At 37.7% G+C, this 20,051-nt stretch overlaps 6 protein-coding genes and 1 long non-coding RNA gene across 9 annotated transcripts; 2 read left to right on the top strand and 5 right to left on the bottom strand.

Moving 5' to 3' along the window:
• Window positions 1-3: 3 nt before the first annotated feature.
• Window positions 4-1,544, bottom strand: LOC106402580 (peptidyl-prolyl cis-trans isomerase CYP22-like). The gene is made up of 6 exons (XM_013843352.3): window positions 1,192-1,544; window positions 958-1,045; window positions 775-867; window positions 663-695; window positions 481-537; window positions 4-280 (listed from the first exon to the last, which is right to left on the bottom strand). The coding sequence occupies exons 1-6, from the start codon at window positions 1,425-1,427 to the stop codon at window positions 170-172; spliced, it is 618 nt and encodes a 205-aa protein (XP_013698806.1). The 5' UTR covers window positions 1,428-1,544; the 3' UTR covers window positions 4-169.
• Window positions 1,545-2,238: 694 nt separating this feature from the next.
• LOC106402737 (haloacid dehalogenase-like hydrolase domain-containing protein Sgpp) lies at window positions 2,239-4,099 on the bottom strand. Of its 2 annotated transcripts, none has more exons than XM_048755130.1 (4): window positions 3,920-4,099; window positions 3,508-3,622; window positions 3,245-3,396; window positions 2,239-2,923 (listed from the first exon to the last, which is right to left on the bottom strand). In XM_048755130.1, exons 1-4 carry the CDS (start codon window positions 3,952-3,954, stop codon window positions 2,476-2,478), a joined length of 750 nt encoding a protein of 249 aa, XP_048611087.1. In that variant the 5' UTR covers window positions 3,955-4,099; the 3' UTR covers window positions 2,239-2,475. The 2 variants fall into 2 exon arrangements, with proteins under 2 accessions (XP_048611087.1, XP_048611086.1); XM_048755129.1 differs by having other exon boundaries at window positions 3,508-3,625; window positions 3,920-4,082.
• A 1,093-nt stretch (window positions 4,100-5,192) lies between these two features.
• Window positions 5,193-9,246, bottom strand: LOC125585668 (annexin D4-like). The gene is made up of 6 exons (XM_048755127.1): window positions 7,648-9,246; window positions 7,355-7,542; window positions 6,529-6,747; window positions 6,221-6,442; window positions 6,043-6,114; window positions 5,193-5,901 (listed from the first exon to the last, which is right to left on the bottom strand). The coding sequence occupies exons 1-6, from the start codon at window positions 7,691-7,693 to the stop codon at window positions 5,686-5,688; spliced, it is 963 nt and encodes a 320-aa protein (XP_048611084.1). The 5' UTR covers window positions 7,694-9,246; the 3' UTR covers window positions 5,193-5,685.
• Window positions 9,247-9,335: 89 nt separating this feature from the next.
• LOC106403308 lies at window positions 9,336-10,686 on the bottom strand. The gene is made up of 3 exons (XM_013844152.1): window positions 10,406-10,686; window positions 9,961-10,068; window positions 9,336-9,684 (listed from the first exon to the last, which is right to left on the bottom strand). Exons 1-3 carry the CDS (start codon window positions 10,684-10,686, stop codon window positions 9,336-9,338), a joined length of 738 nt encoding a protein of 245 aa, XP_013699606.1.
• A 4,277-nt stretch (window positions 10,687-14,963) lies between these two features.
• On the top strand, window positions 14,964-16,719 carry LOC106402933 (annexin D3). Its single transcript, XM_048755132.1, has 6 exons — window positions 14,964-15,118; window positions 15,192-15,337; window positions 15,450-15,677; window positions 15,757-15,969; window positions 16,197-16,289; window positions 16,392-16,719. The coding sequence occupies exons 1-6, from the start codon at window positions 15,043-15,045 to the stop codon at window positions 16,593-16,595; spliced, it is 960 nt and encodes a 319-aa protein (XP_048611089.1). The 5' UTR covers window positions 14,964-15,042; the 3' UTR covers window positions 16,596-16,719.
• LOC125585669 lies at window positions 16,582-18,018 on the bottom strand. The gene is made up of 2 exons (XR_007322659.1): window positions 17,471-18,018; window positions 16,582-17,394 (listed from the first exon to the last, which is right to left on the bottom strand). It is a non-coding gene; the product is annotated as an uncharacterized LOC125585669 (long non-coding RNA).
• Window positions 17,275-20,048, top strand: LOC106405955 (sodium/pyruvate cotransporter BASS2, chloroplastic-like). 2 transcript variants are annotated; one of them, XM_013846523.3, is made up of 13 exons: window positions 17,275-17,473; window positions 17,565-17,670; window positions 17,918-18,041; window positions 18,128-18,169; window positions 18,246-18,359; window positions 18,424-18,486; window positions 18,561-18,688; window positions 18,762-18,843; window positions 18,936-18,987; window positions 19,078-19,175; window positions 19,251-19,409; window positions 19,509-19,598; window positions 19,687-20,048. In XM_013846523.3, the coding sequence occupies exons 1-13, from the start codon at window positions 17,374-17,376 to the stop codon at window positions 19,762-19,764; spliced, it is 1,236 nt and encodes a 411-aa protein (XP_013701977.1). In that variant the 5' UTR covers window positions 17,275-17,373; the 3' UTR covers window positions 19,765-20,048. The 2 variants fall into 2 exon arrangements, with proteins under 2 accessions (XP_013701977.1, XP_048611088.1); XM_048755131.1 differs by lacking the exon at window positions 18,424-18,486.
• The last annotated feature ends 3 nt before the right edge of the window (window positions 20,049-20,051 follow it).

Consider the following 20,051-nt stretch of genomic DNA (forward strand, 5'->3'; position numbering starts at 1 on the left):
CAAAGTTTAAAACAGGCTTTGCTTATGGAAATGATGTCAATTCGAAAACCATACTGGGATTTAGGATCTGTCACAATGCATAAGGATTACAACTAATAAGCTCAAGGTTCTCCCTACATTACTCCAGAAGATAAGTTTTTCAAGAAGTGTTTTGGGTGAAAAAAGCTTGTCACATCTCCCCACACTCTGTGATTACAACGGCAAGCTTAGGCCTGTTGTTTGGTCCAACAGCAACGTTCTCAATCTTCCGCACCACCAGCAAACCATCTCCAAGCACTCTCTGTACATCAAAAAGAAGAATCTGTAAGTCATAACAACACTACAACCAGTTTACTCAATGCTTCTCTGCCTCAACTAATATATGGTTATAAAGTTTTTCCTACTAAGACAGTCTCAGTTATAACCACAAAGTGAGAAAATTGAAGAGCTTCTTGGTTCAATCATATGCAATTACACGTGTATGTGGAAAAGAGGACATACCCCAAAGACAACATGCTTGTTGTCAAGCCAGTCGCATTTTGCACAACTGATGAAGAACTGCAATGCAAAAGAGTAAAGTTAATTATAGCCTTAAATGATAAACATTTATATGGCCAACCAAGCAACTAAAACATCTCATGTCACATGTAAGTAAAGGCAATTATATGGAGACAGAAAATTACCTGGCACCCATTTGTGTCTGGCCCACTGTTTGCCTACAACAAAAGAACAACGAGATGAGCAATATTAGTAATCAAAGTCATGAGTAAAGACATAGTTTAAACTATTGCATACCATCGAGAGCAGTCCAGGTCCGGTATGTTTGGCAGTAAAACTCTCATCATCGAACTTGTGGCCATAAATGGACATGCATCCACCACCGTCATTCTGCAAGAGTTCAAACATTATGAGCATTTAGCAAGCAAGAAGAGAAGAAACAAAGAGTTACTAGTAACCAAACAGAACAATGAAGCTGACCTTAAGGAAATCACCACTCTGAATCATAAAGTCCTTGATGACCCTGTGAAACTGACACTCCTTGTAACCCAGAGGCTTCCCTGCCTTTCTGCATTTTTTACATTCAGATAAGAAAAAAAAGGTTAGCTTTTTTTTTTAAAAGCAAGACAATAACTCAGAGCTGTCCAAACTCCATCTCTCTCAATTATCATCAAGACAAGATTTTGAAACATGCCCACATCTCACCGAAGGTACCTGAGTTCACCAGTACAGAACTGCCTGAAGTTCTCGGCGGTTTTGGGGGCAATGTCGGCGAAAAGCTCCATCTTGATACGACCCGCGGGGATGCCACCTATAGAGACGTCGAAGAAGACGACTGGGTTTTTAGGGTTCGGTGGTCTCACGTGCCACTCCACGTTTCCACCGCCGCTCGAATGAGCTGATGCTGATGCTGGTGTTGGTCCAGCCACGATTCCACCTCCGGAACTCATCGAAGCTCGAAACTTTCTTCTCTTCTCTCTTTCTCTGACTTCGAGACAAAAAAAAAAAGATACTTTCTTCTCCGTTCTGCTCTCTCTCTCTCTCGCCTGCTTGGGATTTAAGTGGTGAAAGTTTCAAGAAACCGCTTGAACTTTCTATTTATTTTCACTATTACCTTTTTACTTTTAAAATTACAAGCTAACCCACACCGACTCACAATAAAACTACATGGGCTTTGGAATTTAAGTGGTCAAAGTTACAAGAAACCCCTCGAATTTGTTTCGTCTTTATAAATCTATCTTTTACTTTCAAAAAGCCTACATTGGGCCGCCTAATCGGTTTACTGGGCCGCCTAATCGTCTTAATGGGCCGAGTAAGTGGTCTCCAATCGTACACACAAGTTTATATCTTTGACATATCATGAAAAACTAGCCCTCGGTCACACAAAAAAAAAAAACATTGTGATATTATAAACCCTCCCATCGTACATATGAAGTTTATATCTTTGACATATCATGAAAATTCTACAAGATTAAGGTGTAAGAAGACAACTCAAACACTTGACTGTGACTGCATTCATTCATCATTTAGTTCTATCTTTGGATCAGATAGTAAGAGACCTTAATGCTCTAGAAATGTCACAATATTTCTACATTTTCTTACCACTAGATTTAAACATAGAAACACATGTTGAATAGCCCTATTAGACCTTATATACATCTTCAATTGTCACGTAACAAAATAAAAAACAGAGGTTTTAATTTTCTTCCATTGACAAAATGTATATATGTGTTACCATACAAAACACTAGATCATTCCATGTGTTGGTGTTCAAATTTAGTATTATTGAGCATGAAAAGAGTTACATACGTCAAAAGAAAATAGAAAAAGACAGCCCTGGCTATAATCAGATAGCTTGGAAGCTCCTCCCATTGTCTTAAATCCCCAAAAGAATATTCAACAATAATCAACAAAAGATAAAAAGGTCTGCTCATGCGTGCGTACGCTTCATGAGCTAGACAAGTGAGACAACAACAAGCTCCCTCACTCACTCATTCCTCAAGACTTTTGAGAACTCCCCTTGTTATCAAGCTCATCCAACACACCCCACAGTTTCGTATCCGCATAGTTCTCTATAAGAAAAGCAGGTTTAGCTTGCACCAGCACGCTTGCTGGATTACCTGTAGTAAGTCCAACCACAGGCATACCAGCCTCAACTCCAGCTTTGATCCCAGAGACCGAGTCCTCGAACACTAGCGTATGCTCCTTGGACACGTTAAGCACTTCGAGGGCCTTCAAGTAAGGCCCCGGGTGTGGTTTGGGAAACTCACACTCAGAGCCGAGAATCACTGCCTGGAAGAAATCAGTTAGACCAAGTTTCGATATGATGAGCTCTGCGTTTTCTTTTGGAGCGTTTGTGACAGCAGCTCGTTTCAGTCCACGGTCTTCGATCCATTTGGTAAGTTTTAGAAGTCCGTCAAGTGGCTTTACCTTTTCTGCTACTAGTCTAAACCAAAAACAAAGTTAACTTATAGTCAAGGACATTCCGAGTGATTTTTGGGAGCTATAAACAATTTAGTAAAAGTTTTTATAAAATATTTTTTTTACAAATTTAGAGACCTATTTCTATGTAAATTAATTTCAAAATTTTGAAAGCTATTGGCCTATGTTTCACCTATAATGTTCTCGGGTTAAATAACCAATTTGCCATTTATTTAATTTAGTACAATTATGCACCCATGATTAGACTTTAACCCTTTAGCACCTTAGGACCACCGACCACCCATATCAATAGTGAAGCAATTTTTAAGACAGAAACGTGACTTACTTGCGGAAGAGAGCTTCCTTGTCCTCACAAAACTTTAACCCTTTAGCAACATCATCAGGGAAGAGAACGAGAGCAATCTCAGAGTTGTGTTTTCCAGCAATGTTGGCAATAAAGAACTTCTCCTCGATTGGGACACCATTGTTAAAACCAATCTGCGAGTGATTCAAGAAAGCAACATTTTGAGACAAGAACTTGAGTGTAAGTAAGTATTATATAATAAAGGTTCCAAAGCTGAAGATATTATTCAAAAAGGAATTAATAACCTGTTGGAGCAGTTCTTGGAAGGCGATAAGGTGGATGGGATCAGAGTCACAGAGTGTTCCATCAACGTCAAACAGAATGGCTTCTAAAGGAGCAAGATGTGCAAGCGATGGTTTGCTGCTTCACAACAAAGTTGAACAAAATAACAACATATAGATCAAAACCCCTGAGAGATCTCATCATAAGGATCAAACTTTGGATATCAAATTTTAAAAAGGATTGACAAAATTTGCAGAAAAAATAATTACAACCATTGTTATATCTATCATCTAGCTTTCAGTTTGGTCTTGATAATATTAGGAGAAAAGTGGTAATAGCTCAATCTTGGAGACCAAGACACAAGACACAGATCATGCCTAGATATATAAGTTATCATTGAGTGAAAGTAGGATCAAGAAACATTAAAAAGTGTACCTGTCGGAAGGAGTGAGATCAGAGAAGCCATTCATTTTGATGATGTAAGAAACAAAACGGATCTGTGATTGATTGCAGAGAAGACACCAATGGCTTTTGAGAGAAAGTTTTAGAGAATATAAAAAAGGTACAAAATGGGAATCATTTCGTGCACGTCAGAGGAAGATTCGGTGGGGGACTTTTATTCACCACGTGGTGCCTTTTGTATCTTTTGACGAACGCATTATGCCAAAACTGTAAACCAGAATTCATACCGTCATCCGGTTTACATAATTCATTTGAAATTATTAGGCATTTGGTTGGAGAGCCTAGGCGTGGGCATATTAACCGAAACCCGAACCCGAACCGAAAACCAAACCGAAGTTAAAAAAAAACGAACGGGTTTAGGATTCAACCAGTCCGGATACTCGTATCCGATTGGTTATATCCGATACCCGAACCAATTACCCGAAGTACCCGAATATATATAGTACTAACCCTAAACTTACATCTTTCAATCTCATTCATCTTTCTGTTTTCTTCTTTTTCAACGTATATGTTCATTGCATACTTAAACTCATTTTATGACCGATTACATATATGAATCATCAATATACTTTGCGATTTTGATTTATGTTTGATTACAAATAGGATTTGCGATTTGTTTTCTCTTTGCTCTTTACACATGCATGAGCTCAAACATTCATGATTATTCATGTTTGATTTGTTTGATTTTGATATTTCTTATTTTGATTTATTCAAGATAATACAAATAGAAATTACACGAAAAAATACAGACTCATGTTCCTCAACGTAATAACAAATCAGAAAGATCATAAATCTTATAAGTTGTTCAATCTTCTAACTTCAACAATATTGTTTCTGGTCTTACAAAGTCAAATCAAGGATACATAGAATTTTTTTTATTTGTTACACAGTTCGGTTATACCCGAAATAATTTGAACTCGAACCTTAAAAACTCGAACCCGATCCGAAGTATAAAATTATCCGAACAGGTTATGTAGCTCTCCATCCAAAAACCCGAAGCACTCGACCCGAACCCGAACGGGTACCGAACGCCCATGCCTAGGAGAGCCGGTCTGATAACATGATCATGTAGTATATTTTAGGAAAATATATATATGAATTTCTATTTTAGTACAGTAACCAAAATAGTATGTGGGCTGTAAGAAATTCTATATAGACAATTTTTTATTTCTATCGAAAATTTATAAAAAAGAAATTGTATGATTATTTAGATATAGCTTTTATATAATAAAAAAAATAAGATTGTAACTTTATTATTGGTTGGAGATACAAATTGTAAATGCGATCAGACTATTTATCACCCTTCATATGTCATTTTGGATGCCCTCAAAAGTGTTCTCCTATATAACATATTTTCTTTTATACAATGATTAGACACTTCACAAGTTTTTAATATTCTGCAACTCATGATGTTTTTTTCCCCAACATGTGTTACTCATGATCGTTTTAGGGGTGCAAAACCAATCTATGTTTTGTCTCTAACCATTTTTTAACAGATATTCATGTGCATAAAAGTGTTATGTTTTCATATATTGGAAATGTGAACATAAGACATGAAAACTGAGTTTAACATGAACACACTCTTCTTCTCTCACTGAATCATGCCACCAACGACAAGAACTCTTTATTATCAAATCAAAAGGGTATAGAAAACGTAAATGTTGGAATAGAAACACAAAACCAAAAGGAAATCACAAGATTAGTAACAAAAAGTCTTGAGAATACTTTCTCGACCGAGATCAGTTCGATTTGGATAGCAGTGTCAGCAAGAAATCTCTGTAGTTTCCTCTAATCTTCTCTTGAATATTTTGGGCTAAGGTCTCACCGTAGCGCTGATTGTACTCTTCTGCGATATCCTTCATCTCATCACTATGATCCGCTCTCGTAACGAACACTCTTGTCAACCATTTCTTGGTACCCTTGTCCGCATCTTTGTTCAAAGACGCATTCAAAATCTAACACCAAAGAAGAGAGACTTTATTTAAACACTATTTTATCGTTATTAAAAAGGAATATTAGAAGCTTATATATGAAAGTACATGTGTAACCAAATAAGTTTATCGTGTTACAAAAAAAAAAACATATAAGTTTATTACCTTGCTGAAGTACACAGAGGGTTTGAGCAAACAAAGCAATGCATCATTGAGGAGTGAAGAGTCAGATACACCCTAATGATCAAGCGACAAGATTTTCTTGACCCATTAGAAAATTTATACATGTTGTTACATAAATTATAAATATTATAATAAGTGTAAGGAGTCATATGTATGTTACCACAAGAAGATCAGAGCCTTTGATTTGGTTAAAGTGTTTGTAGAGTTGTTGGAGATGAAGTTTGCTTCTTGTGCTCAGAATCCTAACAACCTCATCATTCTCTATAGCTTTCTCTCCAGGAGAAGCCACCGCCTCGGCCAGAATCTTAGCGTCAGATTTGGCTGAATCATCCTTCACCTTGTTCCCTTCGTATCTGTAAGCACTCACGAGGCCTACAAGCAGCTGCACAACACACACAAAGAGACAGTGAGTAAGAAGAGAGATCAGGTGTGGGAGGGTGTATGGTAAGAAAGAATGTTACTACTGACCTTGCGGCGAGAGCCGTGGATGTTAGAGGCAATGTCTTCTTCCATTGACTGGTCGAAGAGTGAGTGATAAGCTTTGCGTGCGCCTAGGAGATCCTCAGAGGAGCGAGTGCATGCCACCTCCACGATGAGGCTGTAACATTCATCTCCTTTCTTTAGTGCTTTCTTCACCACCCTCGCGTCTCTCTCCCATGGATGCATCGACCACATGACCACCGCATTCTACATATCATAGACTAAACGTTCATCGTTTCCATCGAGTGATAAGGTTTACCTTTTTTTCTTCATAAGGAGTGTCTTAGGACTTCCTTAGGAAACGTGAAAGGACAAATACTAATAGTTGATCAAATATCATTGCCAATAGATCTTGAGATCAAAGTATATGACACTTCACAGAGTATTTGATCAAAGTTCTTGAGAGTAAAGGGATAACTTCTTCATCAAGTAACAAACATCTACATCTCTAACCAATCACACACTAAATAGTTTCTTCACAGAATATCAGTCAATACAAATGAAAAAATACTAATTAATATTTAGGTAAATTTGACAATTTTTTTTTAAAAAAGTTAGTCTATAATTAAACTGAACAAATGGTTTGTTTAATTAGATAAAACAATGATTAATTTGTTACTGGATACAAAACAAGTAGAAATGGTTAAGAAAACAAAACTAAATAGATTTAAATAGTAATAACCTTTTCACCAAATTATAATAGTAATAGTAATAACTTTTGCCAAAACAAAAACTAGAATATATATAGTAACAAAATGTTAATATAAATAGAAAAGCCAGAAAATGAAAGATGTAAAGGATTGAAGAAACTGACATTGAAGCGAGAGAACTCAAGCTTGAGATGTTTGACAAATTGATCATGGCACTTCTCAAAAGCTCTTTCTTCATCTTCCACAAAGAAACTTTTGCTTGCTTTCCTAAACAACTTTCGATGATCCTTGTGTGAATTCCCCAGTGTACTTATCAATGCCTTCTCATCAACTCCCATTCCTACATTTTTTCCTATATGATGATATCCAAAATAAGTAATTAAACCTCAAAATCTTTCTTGGTTTTCTCACAATTTTGACATCCACTGGTTTACTAAAACTGATTTTTAAAAAGTACCTGAGAATGCTTCAACAATGCTTTCGAGATCGAGAGTGTGAGCCATTTATCTTGATGTTATTTCTGTAGCTTTGATTTGGTTTTTGTGGAGAGCTATTGAAGAGACACAAGTAATTTTATATGATGCGGATTAGAGAGACAAGGGTGTTTTCGGTACAACAATAAGTATTTGTTTAGTTTAATAGTTTTGTGTTCAGATTTAAGACAAACGCTAGGTGCATTGTTGCAACAAGAAGTAACGCCCACGAAATTTATTATTTACATCTTTTAAGTTTTAACAACTGTTTTGCAAGCATAAATTGAATTACAGTAGTCCAAGACAAATTAAAACTTACTGTTTTCTTTTTGTTTTAACTGATTCTTTTAAGTTTGACCATTACATAAAACGGTCTTAAGTATATACATATATCATTATATCTATAATTAAGTATTTTCTTTGCGTTTCAAACTAATGTAGTAAAATATAATATGTTTTTTTTATCTAAAATCTATAGTCATTTCAAAAAAAAAATTAAAATAATACTTTACTATATTATATAAAATAGTTAGAGAATAGAGATACATATGTTTTATGTAGTATGAACAGTTTGAATTAAAAAATAGATTTAAGAAGTTAGGTAAAACGTGACACATTCTTACGATTTATCTTTGAATAACTTTATTTTGCTATGTAAAATACCAAACGGGGTTTTGAAAAAGAGGATGAAGTTTTAACTGTTTTCATTTGTATGTATTGTCTTCTATACCTGGGAGAGGTATATTTTTTATTTATTTATTTTTTTGTCAAAACAATGTACTAGATTGAGTTTGTATTGCACCTCAGTGATTACATTATCACACAACACTAGACTACATATTTTATGCATCGTGATCTAAACTTGCATTAGGAAAGTTACAACATTAACTAATCATAAGTGATATCTGCATAAGTTCTGGCAGATAATATAAGATACGATACAGAAGGTTAAGATCCATGTGATTTTGAATCGGTCGAATCTCAGATAATCAATAATATAAGACTAGTAAAAGTCAACTACGTGCGATTCACTCCATCTTAAACGAACATCAGATAACAATTACAATTAATGAATAAACAGATGAAACGATTATTTTGTAGAGTTTGCATGTATAACGTTATTGGATGTTAAATCAGAAAAGAGTGATCAAACCAGCATTCATGAGTTAGCTTCGTTTGTTATATTATGATTCCTGGAAAAAAAAATTAAGACAGAGAATAAATATTGAATCATTTGGTACACGTGGGACAAAGTTTTAAAGAGCATAAAATCTTTCACATAAATGAACAAAACAGGGTTCGAAGATCATGGCAAGCTCTTCTTCTCTTAAACTAATATTTTTTTTCAAAATTATAAATATCATTATAATGAAAAGAAGATTTTACGAGAGCAAAATCTTAAGTTTGTTTCATCTTGCCAAAAAAAAATAAAAAACAAGATGAATCAATATTTGATAATAACATTAACACCTAAATGATTATTTCAGCCAGGAGGCCATGAGCGATTGGAATTGCTTCCTATGCTTCCTAGCTGAAATAATGTTTCTCATCTCCTTATCAACAAAATAGAACACTGATGCAGGCGGGAGTGAGATTTGGTTATGGATCAAATTGTTTCTTTGTTTCCAAAGATGAAAGATGACCGTTTGAGTAGCAAGCTTCTGCATGAGTTTCAGCTTTGCAGGCCCCAGCAGCTCTTATCCAAGATAAGAGTTCTGACCAATCCGTAAAGGTTAGACACCGGAGGATGACATCTGATGAAGACCTCTCTCCAAACATCAAGGTTGTACTCACATCGCAGGAACAAGTGATCTCTGGTTTCTATGCTCCTCGAACAGAAGGGGCAGTCCATAGCGATGGCCATTCCCCAAGCCGCTAGCCTGCTCCTAGTAAGCAGTCTGTCGTAGTTGGCCACCCACATCGTGAAAGAGTGCTTGGGTATCGCTCCCTTGAACCATACAACATCATGCCAGTCCACTTCCTCTTGTCTTGGCCTTAAAATGTTCCATGTCGTTGAGGACCTGAAAGCACACAAAGGAGAATCACTAGCAATCCATTCATAGCTATCATCAATATCAGGGGACAGAGGCAGAGAAATGATTGTAAGATAAGAGTGAAGGTCCACTTCCTGTTGTGATCTTGGTTGTGGAAGAATCCAAGTTGAGTCTTGAAGCGCATATGCTACTACAGCGTCCCGTCTCAACCGTAGAGCTCTAGGGCTTGCGGTCCGATGTGTGTAATGAGCTGACCGAGAGGAGACCAAGCATCGAACCAAAAACTTGCGCCCTTCCCGTTACCTAGCGACACTTTGCAAAACTGAAGAGCCAGATCGCGGAGCTTCAGTAGCCTTCTCCAAGCCCAAGAGTCTATAGTTGACGGCTCTCGATGGTCCAAAAGGAGCGTTCCTGCAGGTGCTTGTTCCAATGCCAATCAGACCAAAGAGAAGGGGTTTTTGACAGGAGGATCCAGATGAACTTTAAGCACAAGACTTTGTTCCACTCCAAAAAGCTTCTTACGCCTAAGCCTCCCTTTGTTTTTGGCAAGCAAACCGTGGTCCAAGAAATTTTTGCTAATCCACGCTTTTCAATGTTTCCCGACCATAGAAACCGGAAGCATAATGTCTTAATCTGCTTTATACAGCCCTTCCGTAGCATGAAAGCAGAGGCCCAAAAATTTACAGTCCCAAATATAACTGTTTTCAGTAATTGCAGTCTTTTAGCAAAGGATAGGAACTTAACTGACCATGATTGAAAGCTGAGGGTTATCTTGTTAATCAACGGCGCATACTCCCCAATCTTAAGCTTTCGGCTCATCAGTGGCAGCCCAAGATACCGGATGGGGAGAGCACTGGAGGTGAATCCATATCTGGAGATAGCTATTGATTCGCCTTGATCGAGACCCGACGTAAAGAGCTCAGTTTTAGAAGGGTTCATTTCCAGTCCCGACCAGGAAGCAAAGTCATCAAAGACACTCCGAGATCCCATGCAAGCTGTCGCTGCTCCCGTTAAAGAAAACCATGACATCATCCGCAAACATAAAATGTGAGATCTTTAGATTCTCAGTTCCGGGGTGATAGCCAATAGCAACCAATCTCGTAGCGAGACATGAGAAGCCGAGACAGACATTCCATAGCCAAGACAAAGAGATACGGTGATAGGGGATCACCCTGCCGGATCCCCTTGGTGCTTTTAAAGAACCCCCCTGAAACCCCATTGACGGAGACAAAAAAGGAGGGCGAGGTGAGGCATTCTGAGATCAGTTGAATGTAACTCTCCGGGATAGCTAAGGCTCGTAGTGATGCTAGGGTGAAATCCCACCTGACGCAGTCAAAAGCCTTCCTCAGGTCGATTTTAAGCATACCACGGGGTGATAGGGAACGGCTGTCATAGCCATTCACAAGATTCGTGGCCAGCAAAACATTCTCCGCTAGAAGACAACCGGGAATGAACGCCAACTGAGATTTTGAAATCATCAGAGGGAGAATTTCCTTGAGTCTAGAAGCCAACATTTTAGAAATTACTTTGTAGACCGTATTGAGACAAGATATAGGTCTGAAATCAGCAGTTGTCGAGGCATTCAGTTTCTTCGGTATAAGAACCAAAGAGGTTGAGTTCCACTGCTTGAGGAGCGTTCCAGAGCTGAAGAATTTGAGGACTGCCTCAGTAACTCCGGGATCAATAACAGACCATATTGCTGTGAAGAATTCAGAGGAGTAACCATCAGGGCCACCGGTTTTATTTCTCGACAGAGAGAAGAAAGCGTTCCTGACGTCCTCACCGGAGAATTTTTTTTCAAAAATCTTAATCTGCTTGACCACTTGAAGTCAAACAGGAGGCCGAGGTCACTTTGGATAAACATCAGGGCAGAGACCGGGCTACCAAGGAGATCAGAGAAGTAGTTTACGCAGAGCTGTTGAATACCCTCTTGAGACTCAATACGCTTCCCTGAATCAGAGATTAAGTAGTGAATATGGTTAAGAGCTTGACGAGAAGCAGCATACCTATGAAATAGACGAGAGTTCCCATCACTAAGAGATAACCAAGTGATGCGGGACCGTTGATAAAAGAACGCCGTCTCTGTAGCCGATAGTTCTTCCCAAGCACTCAGAGCTTGGAGCTCAAAGGAAGCATTATCTGTTGTTGGATCAGCAAGCATGGCTGATTGAGCCCCCAAAAGAATCTCGTGCGCAGCAGCTGTCTTTTTTTCAATACCAGAGAAGTTTTGATGACTATAGGTTCCGATGCTTTGCTTTAGTAGTTTGAGATTTCTAGAGACTTTGAACATCGCAGAACCTATGACGTTGAAAGAGTACAGTACTCAGCGATCATGTCGAGGAAGTCTGGGCTCTGGATGAGAAAGTTGTAGAATCTAAACGGCTTCTTATCCCTTTGCTGACCAGGCTCAAGAGAGACTGTAATGACTGCATGGTCCGAGAAATCAGGATTACCGAAGAGAGCAACCGAAGCAGGGAAAACTGAGTGCCACTCTCCATTTACAAGGCAGCGGTCTAGCTTTATAGCTATTGGATAGCTCTTGCGCTTATTCCACCAAGTGAAAGTGTTTCCTCTGAAGTTCTGGTCCTCCACATTTATATCAAACAAGCATTGGTTGAAATCTCTTATCCTCTTATCCATATTTAGAGTCGCAGGGATCGAGTGTTCAAGAGGGTCTCTTATCTGGTTAAAATCTCCAAGAATTAACCATGCCTTGGAGCCCAGTCCGTGGGTAGTAGCGAGATCCAGAAGTTCAGACCATAGCAAGGTCCTTTCTGCCGCATCATTCGAAGCGTAGATGATCGAAATGATGAGGTTTGATTGAAGAGAGGGCCAAGTAACATCAACAGTGACCATCTGAAGAGATTTCAAAATAACTGTGACCAAAATAGACGGGTGCCATATTAGCCAAATTTTACCCAGAGGCGAAAAAACGTAGTTATCAACAGAAGACCACCCCGGGAAGATATCCAAAACAAATTTTTGCATTTTAGGCTGCTTGACATGAGTCTCGAGCAGACCACCAAAAAGAGGATTATTTTTCCGAAACCATTTACGTAATCCGTTGCGGTGATTGAATTTATTAAGACCGCGTACATTCCAGCAAAAAATGTCTGTCGACATAAATTAATTGATTTTGGGACCCCTTGCCCATTTCCCTTTCTGATCTGAGAATCTTTTCCTGTTCCGCACGACTTCAAAATCTGGTTCATGCTTGCTGAACTCGCCTTCTTCAAGTTCTGAGTCAGAGGACTCCACGTCTGAGGAGTCCGGTTGGACGTCAGACTGATCAGAGCGGGAGCTACTCCTTGGCAGCTCTCTTTGCGCAATCGGAATAGTGCCTAGTCTCGCCAATTACCCTATCAGTTGCTGTTCCGAGCTTGGAGTTCGTAGCAACCTCCACCTGTAGAGAACCTGAAGTAATGGCTTGGTTGGCAGGGGAGTTCGTTGGGATCCACTTGAGCTCACCTCCACCGCCCAAAGACTTCTGAACTCGAGGCTGCTCCTGATTTTTTGGAGGGGCAGAATGAGGCGAAATAGAGTTGTAACTAACACCTGCCTCAGTCCTTTTGTCTTTTGATCTTCTACGCCTAGTCTTTTTTCCTTGGTCCTCCTGCCTAACCTTCTTTGGACAGTGAGGTAGAGCATGATCAGGGGAATTGCAGTACGCACAGGTCTCTTAAACTAATATTAATGTATTCTTTAACAAAAGTTTGATGCGTTCTCATTATGTCCAGACTGTCTCTCAACGATTCAAAGGAGTAGATAAGAAGCCTCCATCACGTTTCCTTGGCGAGACTAGTAAGTGATTACGTTTTTAATGTACTCCAACAAGCATCATACAGTCACATGGTGTTTAAAATAAAATAAAATAAAAAGTTATTGCTGCATGCCTGTCATCGGGGTTGTACAAATTACAATTACATTATTTTTGTCATACCTTCATGTGTCCCTATCTCAAAAGAAATATTTGGTCAACCAAATATATAGCTAAAGACATGGTGTGTCGTTTGCAGACGTGCCCATAAAAAAGATCACGTTTAACACGAAGAGACGACTTCGCAATAATTTAGAGGGGACAGAACAGCAGTGTCTATATATGATTTGCGTTTCGCTATCTCTTTTGATTTGATTTGGTTAAACTTATTCGTCAGTCATATGATCCCGTCATTTCTATCTTCTTAAATCTTTTAGTTATATACGCATATGTCACAGAGACAGACGTGTTGTTGACTTACAACATACTCCATTTTTTTTTCACAAATACATAATGTTTTGATTCATAAAATTAAGAAATTTATTTTCCTCCAAAAAATAACTTTACAAATATAATTTTAAAATCGTTCAACCAATTAAAAAAATTGACTGCAAAATCTAGTTAGTTACACATTTTTTAATAAAATTAAAAATAATATAAATATACCAAAACTTCATCTATTTTGAAACAACAACCATCTTCTAAAACATCAACTATTATGAAACGGTAAGATTAGTTTTTTTGGCCGGAATGTGAATATCATTAAATATGAAAAATTTAGGTTAGACATTATAGCCTATCTAATCTAAGTGTTTGGTGGCAAAATGGAAGAAGATAAAAACAAGGAGAACATAGTTTATACAAACACAAAATATCCATATTTTCTTTCTGATGAATGTGCATACACATTGGGCTTATATTAAATTTACACTAAAGTGAAAATTTAATAGATTTTTTTAAAAATTAATTATTTAGTTATACTTTATGTAAATGATTAAATCACAATTTTTTATGGCTTTATATTTAAATGTATAAACCAAAATCAACGATTTTTTTTTAACTGGCTTTCATATTTAAATTGCATGAGAATAAAATATTTACAGCACACTATTTTGCAATGGACGATTCGAAGATAATTTCACTATATAATTAGTTGCACTAAATCAACTTTTAGTAATTTTATTTTCATTAATCTATATAAATGATGATAAATGATATTTTATGGATTCAAACTTTAATTACAAACATTAACGAATCATTAATTAGATTATTAGACTAAGAAATTGTTCATAATCAAAACATTATCTTAAGGAGCTCCTTTGTGGGTTAAGTGGTAACTGGTAAGTAATAGATAGATTATGAAAATAGTTATAGAAATAGTGACTACTAAGTAATATATAATTAATACTGGACCCTCGTATTCAACGTCTTTTTCGAAGTTCGAAATATTGTTACAGTTCACAGTTCAAACAGAACAAACAAAAGCTATTATTACAGTAACGTCCTCGGGGGTATTTTCGTCCAGCAAGATTCCCTTATTACATAATTACACCGAAGTAAATAACGGATTCAGACAAAACAAGAGAGATAAAGAAACTAAAAGAGAAAACCAGAGAAACATCTCTCAAATGGCCACCATTAGAGTACCAGACGAAGTTCCTTCCGCAGCTCAAGATTCCGAAACTCTCAACCAAGCTTTCCGCGGTACGTTACCGTCAGTCTCTGCGTTTTGCGTGTGCGGCTATCTCAAAACAATATGTATTGTCTGTCTTTGTAGGATGGGGAACAGACGAGAAGGCGATCATACGCGTCTTAGGAAAAAGAAACAAGAGCCAAAGAAAGAGAATCAGAGAGAGTTACAGAGAGATTTACGGCAAAGATCTTATCGATGTTCTCACCTCTGAGCTCTCTGGTGATTTCATGGTACTAAAACATTCAATAACATTTTTTTTTTTTTTGAAAAAACATTCAATAACATTGTGATTAAAGATTGATTGTGTCTTCTATAACATGAAAGCTTGTGATTTATTTGCAGAAAGCTGTGGTTTTATGGACTTATGATCCAGCAGAGAGAGACGCAAGGCTTGCTAACAACGTCTTGAACGGGAAGAAGAAAAGCATAGAGAAACTTAAGATCATCGTAGAGATCTCTTGCACAACTTCTCCTAACCATTTGATTGCTGTGAGGAAAGCTTACTGTTCTCTCTTCGACTTATCTCTTGAAGAACACATTGCTTCCTCTGTTCCTTTCCCTCTTGCAAAGGTATACCTTCTTTTGAGTTTTGATTGTTGTCATGAGAAGCTAAAGTCTTGATGGTCTGCATGGTAAAACATGAGCACAGGTACTGGTGACCTTGGCAACTTCTTTTAGATATGACAAAGATATGGCTGATACAGAAGTAGCTACTATTGAGGCCGGTATGCTGCGTGAAGCGATCACAGCGAAGAAACTAGATCATGATCATGTCCTCTACATATTAGGAACTCGCAGTATCTACCAGCTTAGAGCAACCTTTGTTGCTTACAAGCAGAGTTATGAGAACACATTAGATAAGGTGAGTTTGGCTTTCATTTATGTTACGTGTATATGTTATCTCGACTGAAAAGGACCCTAGCCATTGTGTCGGAAGTTCGACTGTTGGAACAAAACTAATATTACATGTTGTGGTTACGGCACTGGGAGGATTACGGGTTTCGGCCCCGAATCTCTTGGTTATTGTTTTTAAAGATGTTATATTTAATTCTTTACTTGATGCTTGATGTTGTGTTGTTATATGGACAGGATGTTGATGGATGTCCGGGAGATGCTGATCTGAAAAGTCTATTACAGATGGTGATCTTGTGCATTGAGTTCCCTGAGAAACACTTTGCAAAGGTACTTCAAAAACATTTGAGCAGATGTTACTCAAGTAGACAACAAAGGCGTTTATCTTCTTTCCTTTTTGACTTTTGTGTTGTTTTTGTTTATGTTTTACAGGTTGTAAGAGACTCCATTGAAGGGTTTGGAACAGATGAAGATTCGTTGACGAGAGGGATTGTGACGCGTGCAGAGATTGATCTGATGAAAGCAAGAGGAGAGTACTTCAATATGTACAATACAAGCATGGATAACGCTATTATTGGTGATGTTTCCGGTGACTACAAGGACTTTCTCCTCACTTTGCTTGGTTCCAACATCTGATCTTTGTTTTTTTTTTTTAATATTATTGGCTTGTGATTTGTGTGACTTGTAACAAAAACTTCATTTTCACTCTCCAGTTTGAACAAATGTTATAAAAATAATCAAACTACTCTTGGTTGTTGAATTTTCTTCTGATATATGTTGTATATATTTGAAAAAGGAACTGAAACTAAAAAAATGTAGGTAGAGCCAAATACAAATCAGGGCTGCCACGCCAAAGTGTAGTTCACATGGACGTTCGGGTTATATTTGGATTGGATTGATATATGTTCGAGTTAGGTTTGGTTAATCATATTTTTTATTAGGAAATTTTTTTAAAAATAATTTTCTAAAAAAAATCATTTTAAATGCAAATTCATTTTGGATTCGGTTAATAATATTTTGAATTTTTTTTCAAAAAAACTAATATTTGAATATATTTATTTATTATTGTGAATAATCATTTCAAATGCTAATTTAATACAGACCAGATTGGGGGTGATTGGTAAATGATAATCATCTTACGTGTCATCTCCAAAACGGCATAAAGTCCGGCGGGAAGGCAGACAACTCCGATGTGACAAGCACACTCTTCGTTAATCCCAATATGGTAAAAGATTTAAATATTTTTCTTGAGATATTTTGTGCAGATTGAGTTAAAAAAAAATGTGTGGCTCTTGTCATCTTCCACCAAATCACACAAGGCTCCAAAAAAAAAAAACATTTTCCTCCTGCTTCTTTGGAGTCATCTTCTTTATTTCATTTTCTTCTCTTTCTCTGTGATCCTTAAACCCTCTCCATGGCCTCTATCTCCAGAATTCTGCCAACAGATGGCAGATTAAGTCATTGCACATCATGGGTTCCTGTAACTCTTATGAGGAGAGCTCAAACTTCACCTGGTATATAATAACATCAGAGATTCTTTAATCTAACACAAAGTCTCTGGCTTTTTTTGTTGCTGATGAATCCATTTCTCTGTGTTTATTTCAGATTCTCTCAAGTTGTTTCCCGTTGGTAAAGCTGGAGTAAGTTTAAGGATTCAGAACAGTTGTAGACCGTTACGCTCTGTCTTTGCTCTCGAGTCAGCTTCCTCCAGGTACTTTATTGGGGACTAAATAAAGTTCATCCATTGATGTAATTTTTTTAGTTAGATGGGCCGGCTCTAAGATTTTAGGAACATGTGTGTCTGTGTCTATGTAAAAATTTTTTTTTTACAAATTCGAAGGTCTAAAATTTTTCTTTTTGGGGCCTTTCACATAGCATGGCTCAGGGACGGCCCTGGTTAGATGTGCGTCAAGTTCAAGTTAGCTTCTTGTTTAACATGTTCGTTGTAAACTTTACAGGAGCAGCCGAGTTGTTTGCAATGCTGCTGCAGATTTGTCAGGTGATGCACCTGAAAGCACTCCTAAGGAGATTAGCCAGTACGAGAAGACTATTGAGCTTTTGACCACCCTTTTCCCACTTTGGGTACCTTTTGATGAAACTCTATATGCGTTTGATATCTCAAAATGGTGGAGTGACTGTGATGCTTTCTTTTGTTTGTTGGTGTGCAGGTTATTTTGGGAACACTTGTTGGCATCTTCAAGCCATCTTTGGTATGCTTTCTTCCATGCTTCTTATTTTTGTTTAATCTTTATGTCAATCTAATTAGATTAAGTGTCTTTTATGTAGGTTACATGGTTGGAAACAGACCTCTTCACTCTTGGTCTTGGATTTCTCATGCTGTCCATGGGATTAACGCTTACCTTTGAAGATTTCAGAAGATGTTTACGTAACCCCTGGACGGTGAGACCCTATGACCAACTGTGTATCTACTCTCTTTATGTTAACATTTGGACTCCTCTTGCAGGTGGGTGTTGGTTTTCTTGCACAGTATATGATCAAGCCAGTGTTAGGTTTCCTCATTGCAATGGTATTGCTTCCCTTTTTTTTGTTTGTTGATGATTGTTGAGGAGCCACCTAATACTAAACCTTTTATCATAGTAGAATCTTAAGCTTTCAGCACCTCTTGCAACTGGTCTTATCCTGGTCTCATGCTGCCCTGGAGGACAGGCGTCAAACGTTGCCACCTACATTTCCAAGGGCAACGTAGCACTCTCTGTACTCATGACAACGTATACTCTTTTTCTTCACTTGTTTTTTTAGTTCTTGAAAGGACTCTCAATAATATGTTCTCTAATTTTATAGGTGTTCAACAATCGGAGCTATTATAATGACTCCTCTTCTCACTAAGCTTCTTGCTGGCCAGCTTGTTCCCGTTGATGCTGCCGTGAGTTTTTCTTTGTGACTAGAAATTAGCAAAGTAGAATTGTATAACAAGATAGTTGCATCCTGCCATAACAAAGGATTTTTTGACATTAGGGACTAGCTCTTAGCACTTTTCAAGTAGTGTTGGTGCCTACTATAGTTGGAGGTAAAGTATTGAGCTCAGTGTTTCTAGAACAATGAATTTGCCTATGATTCCTTAGGGACTAAAGTCTTTTTTGTATGCATTGTGTGACAGTTCTGGCTAATGAGTTCTTTCCTAAGTTTACGTCGAAGATTATAACAGTGACACCTCTAATAGGAGTCATTCTCACCACTCTTCTCTGTGCTAGCCCTGTAAGTAAAATTCCATATAACTACAAAATTGAATGTTTTAGGAGTGAAAGTAGTATTTGACTCTTGTGAAAAAAGATTGGACAAGTTTCAGAGGTTTTGAAAACGCAAGGAGGTCAGCTCATACTCCCAGTAGCACTCCTTCATGCTGCAGCCTTTGCTATTGGCTATTGGATTTCAAAGTTCTCTTTCGGCGAGTCCACTTCCCGCACCATTTCTATAGAATGTGGAATGCAAGTAAGTTAAATTCTTATACACCAATGTAATATATTGCCGTTTGTTTTGGTTAGAAGCTCCTTATTTAAGAAACTTTTATTGTTTTGTGCATAACTGCAGAGTTCAGCGCTGGGGTTCTTGCTTGCACAAAAGCATTTCAAAAATCCTCTGGTCGCTGTTCCTTCTGCAGTGAGTGTTGTCTGTATGGCGGTAAGTCTTCATAGGCATTGTTCTTTGAACCAATGTGTAGTTTATGTTTAGTGGCATTGTTGTAACCATGGTCCATTGCATTATGCAGCTCGGTGGGAGTGGATTAGCTGTGTTCTGGAGAAACCAACCGATTCCGGAAGATGACAAGGATGACTTCAAAGAGTGAAAAGCTATTTGTGTCTATGGGATTGTAATGTTTATAGACATGATGCTCCCTTGTGTTTGATTGAAAGAGATAAACCAAGATCTGTGTTAAAAAGGACAAACAAGGGCGCGCATGTTGAATCCGTGGTCAAATTTTTCGTTTGTTTTGGGCTTGCCAAGTTAGTCCCAAGACTTGAGCAATAACACAACTCTTAAACTGGCTTGGATGACAGGCGAGAAGCTTGATTTCATCCTTGTCTCAACATTTAAACATGTCTATCAGATTCTATACGAGTTTCTAAGCAACGA

This window comes from Brassica napus, chromosome C4, assembly GCF_020379485.1.
Source record: "Brassica napus cultivar Da-Ae chromosome C4, Da-Ae, whole genome shotgun sequence".
NCBI lineage: Eukaryota > Viridiplantae > Streptophyta > Magnoliopsida > Brassicales > Brassicaceae > Brassica > Brassica napus.